Source organism: Otolemur garnettii, unplaced genomic scaffold, assembly GCF_000181295.1.
Source record: "Otolemur garnettii isolate 467f Iridium unplaced genomic scaffold, OtoGar3 scaffold00039, whole genome shotgun sequence".
NCBI classification, from domain to species: Eukaryota; Metazoa; Chordata; class Mammalia; order Primates; family Galagidae; genus Otolemur; species Otolemur garnettii.
In genome coordinates, this window is record NW_003852434.1 from 2,595,108 (window position 1) to 2,599,384 (window position 4,277).

General features: G+C 40.1%; 1 protein-coding gene across 1 annotated transcript in view; it reads right to left on the reverse strand.

Annotated features, from left to right (window-relative positions):
* Positions 1–4,051, reverse strand: part of SPP1 (secreted phosphoprotein 1) — a 7,561-nt gene extending 3,510 nt beyond the window's left edge. Inside the window, exons 1-4 of the mRNA XM_003790097.3 lie at positions 3,930–4,051; positions 2,825–2,892; positions 2,674–2,712; positions 182–262 (exon numbers count right to left, since the gene is read on the reverse strand). Coding sequence (XP_003790145.1) covers positions 182–262; positions 2,674–2,712; positions 2,825–2,878 — 174 coding nt within the window. The 5' untranslated portion in view covers positions 2,879–2,892; positions 3,930–4,051. The remainder of the gene's footprint in view (positions 1–181; positions 263–2,673; positions 2,713–2,824; positions 2,893–3,929) is intronic.
* Positions 4,052–4,277: the final 226 nt, after the last annotated feature.

The window sequence follows — 4,277 nt, forward strand, 5'->3', positions numbered from 1 at the left end:
GAGCCTGTTTATCGACCTCTTGATGGATGGCTTATAGTGGGAAGAAGCCAAGAGGACGGATCAGCTGGGTTCTGAGTAGACCTCTGCCAGCAGGCAGGTGGGATGCATTTAACCAGCCTGAAGGGCCTGCATGCAGCCATCTTTTGTTGTTGTTTTATTTCAAGAAATTTAAAAAAAATACCTGTGGTGCTAGGAGATTCTGCTTCTGTGATGGGTCAGGCTTTAGCCATGTGGCCACAGCATCAGGGTATTTGTTGTAAAACTACAAGAAAAGTTGCATATTTATCATTATTTTTTAAAAAAAGAAACACAGGGATTTCCAAGTGATAAACTAAAAAAAAAAAAACCAACCCAACTGTTCTTCACCTATCTTGCTGAATAAGCGTAATCTGCCTGCTGATAGTCAACCAGAGCTGTAGATACCTTTTTAACATTTATTTTTTTCTTGCAGATTAATTTAACAAACTCTTAAATAGCCCTTACTATGGACCTTACTATGGACCAGGCACTCTTTCAAAGTGCTTTACAAATATAAATTCATTTCATCCTTCACCCCCAGGAGATAGGTATCATTATTACCACCACCTGACAGACCAGGAAACTCAGCCACAATGCGGTTAAGTGGGCAGAGGGGGTGGAGCCAGGGACCAAACCCGGGCAGACTGGTTTTCAGCACCCTCCTCCATACTGTGCTTTCTTGTTCTAGGCCTGCTGGCTGGATTTCTCCCTTGGAAAAAGCACATCTAAAGCAGAGGTGCCCTCAATTACTGTGGATTTTCATTGTTTCCTCACCATGGAACAAGGACAATTCTCTAAGGCTATAATATCTGCTGACCACACGGGGCTTTTAAAATGTTAAGTTAATTAAAATGAAGTGAAATAAGAAATTCAGTGCCTTAGTTGCACCTGCTAAATGCGAACTGCTCAATAGTCACCCGTATCTATCTTACCAGAGCGTACAGAAATAAATTAACATCGTTGCACAAAAGTTCTGTTGCTGTAGGACGCCAAGAGTGTCCAGGAAATGGCCTTTTCTTTAGCAAAGTTATTTATCTGGAAAATGATGATAATATGCTCATGCAGAAGAGTGGAAATTGCTCTGAATAAGTGTCATCTGACCAGCTGTATCATGCAGGGCTAATCACTTCATGCCCCTGTCATGGAGAATGGGAACCCTGAGGGTTGGAGGGAGTCCCTTCTGCAGCCACCAGAGGGAGACATGAGTAGGAAGGGGAGCAGTCTGTAGCACTTAAGGTTTCTCTCATGGCCAGCTCTAATCAGGGAAGCTTCTCTGAAAGGTTTTGCTGAAAGAAGGCGTTCGTTGCCTTAAAAATGATGCAAAAACTACCGGACTAGATGAATTCAAAGTTTTATTATTTATTTTTCATATATGTATATTTAAGTCTGTACAGATATGTATATATTTTTTCTCATGGCACATGTAATACTGCCTCAAGGAGAATGCACTTATAAGTTATATTTATACTTTAAAAATGTGATATGAAGAAAATATAATAAGCAAAATGAACAGACTAAAACCCACCCAGTAATCCTAACACTTACAGACAGCCAGGGTTTATTTTCAGGGGTATATCTTTACATTAGATTGTACTAGCTCTAACTTTTGGGGATTCTAGAAGGTCAAGCTCTTTGCTTCTCTCTGAAATGTCACTTAATGACTTAAACCGTTACAGCTTTGTGTGCCTTTAAAAAAAACACTCTTGCCATATTTTATCCTATTAAAAAGGCATTCATTCTTGTTTCAAATAGTGTGACCTCTATCTTCACTGCAGACACTGATTTTTCCTGGTTTCTTACTGGAATAAACACCTGTGTCCTCAAATCAATGGGAAAACAAACACACCTACACACACCCACTCACATCCACGTACACAGATGTGCACACAAACACACAGAATACTTCTTTTAATGTCTTCATTAAGCAATCTAATTACAGTGACCTCAGGCAACTGCAGCTCGACATTGGCTTCTATTCTGCTCATCTGGAATTGAACTCTGTGTGACTTTTTGTGCAAGCTCCTGGGGACAATGCCCATTTGTTGGTTGGCTGGCATGATTCCAACTCTTGTGAAGGGGTAGGTACATCTATGGGGCTGGTCAAATAATTAGGACGAAGAGTCTGGTCTGGTCTTATGTTTGGTTAGAAAAATGTGATCTAATGTCAGCTGACAAGCACAATAGATACAAACAGCACACAGGGACCTTCTTTGCACAATGGGCTTTTAGGCGACTATCTCAGTCAATATGGTGACTACTACGGTCATACAAACAGTCCTGACGAATATCAGAGGTGAATTTTAAACTTAACCTTCCACTGAGTAAAGCAAAAGATAACAATTTCCAGCTCACAGAACAGGATGTGGACCCCCTAGGAAAGAAAAAACCTCACAACTTCATAGAAGTCACTTTCCATGTGACAATGACCTAGACCATTAATTTATTATATCAGAAAAATCTAGCTTGGTTTTGTGAGCGTCTATTAATTAAAAACTAGACTGTGCCTGGTACTAGTTCCCTAGCAGGCAGTCAAGAAACACTTGTAAATTTATAGGCTTATGAAGATGAGTAAAATTGCCCTAAATATGTTTGTCGTGCCTCTGGTAATAGCGGCATAAATCATTTAACTGCATGCTAATTGTAAAAGAGGCTTACCTGCTTTTCCTCAGAGCTGCCAGAGTCAACGTGTTTAACCTTGGAAACAGAAAAGAGGAGGAAAGCTTACAATGGGAGCGTGTTCCTAGCACACGAAGGCACACAATTCTGAACCTCGCAGGAATTTTCTGTTAGATTCAGCTGTACTCACTGGTAGGGTGTAGGCAATGCCCAACAGGCAGAAGCAAATCACTGCAAGTCTCATGGTTGTGATTTTTCCTGCAAAATATTTTGTAAAGGAAATGTAATGTCTTCAGAGGCTAAAACCGGTATACGACCATGTTATAAAATAATCACAAATAAAATATAGTTTCTGTAGACGCTATTCTACTTTGTAGGACAGACTTTCCTTTTTAATAGATGGTCTTTTGAGTTAATATTTGTATCGCCACATCTGTTCTCCTTCTCTTACTAATAAGCAAGGCAGAGGTGAATTTTATACGTCTATCTTTATTCATTTCTTAACTTTAGACTTCCAGGGATTATACCATTACTACCTGGTATTGGTATCTCCAGTTATTTTATTGTAAAAACAGACCCACAGTCATTTGATTAAACTAATAAGCTCTTAAGGGAATACTTAACTTTTCAGAGAAAAACACAAAGAGAAAAATGAAAGAAACTGGCTTTCTATTTCCAACATGATAAATCACTTAAACTGTTCAGTAGGTGCTACTTAGGTGAAGTCAGGTATGTCAAAGTTTGCAATGAAAAAGAAACCTCTAAGGCTATCTGACAGCTTTTCTGTTTATGATAAGGAGTCTGCATAGTGTCACACAGGTATGATGGTGAAATTTTTAGTAGCTAAATTTAGAAGTAACACAATCAGAAAGGATTTCTTAGCTTGAAAAGGAGATAAGGCATTTAAAAAAATAGCATCCTCCTTGGCGTACATTAGCACAAAAGAGCCTTTTTCTTGCAAATGCTCCCACAGACATCTACCCATTTAAGATGATACAGGTATAATCATCTCAAAGAGGCATAGATTTTTTCTTTTTCTCTGATTGAAAGCTGCAGTTTCTGTTCTTTTGAGGACCCACTGGAAGAATTTTAAAGTTTTATATTTGACTGGCTTTCAAGACACCCGAAACCTTTGCTCCAGGAGACCTGCAATGCCTCTAATCTGCTTATTCAAAAGGCTAGAACAGTTTGTTGAAGACTGTTACAGTTAAAACTATTTTCCTTAGAACTTTGTTTTCCCCATAAAATTTAGCTGAATGCAAGAATGCCACCACAGCAGGAAACTGCAGGCTTACCCTGGTTGTTGTCTGGCTGGGAAGGCTGCCCCTGGCCTGAGAAGGGTCCAGTCCTGGAAGATGCTGTGCTCCGGGCCTCCTCTCCTGCTGCTGACACCCAGCACCTCCCGGTATTTAAATGCTGCTCCAGACACTCTCCACCAACACAGGGAGGCGGAGAGATGGGTCATGAGGTTTTCTGCCACTGCCCAGCCCACCTGCTCCCACACTTCCCCCCTCTGGTTTTGTGGTTAGGGGAAAGAAAAAAAACCCAAAAAAGCAGACACACATCTACAGTTAAAACATTACTCATGTGCAATATCATTAACTAGCCTTTTCATTTATGGGATGGACATGCAGCATCCAGGA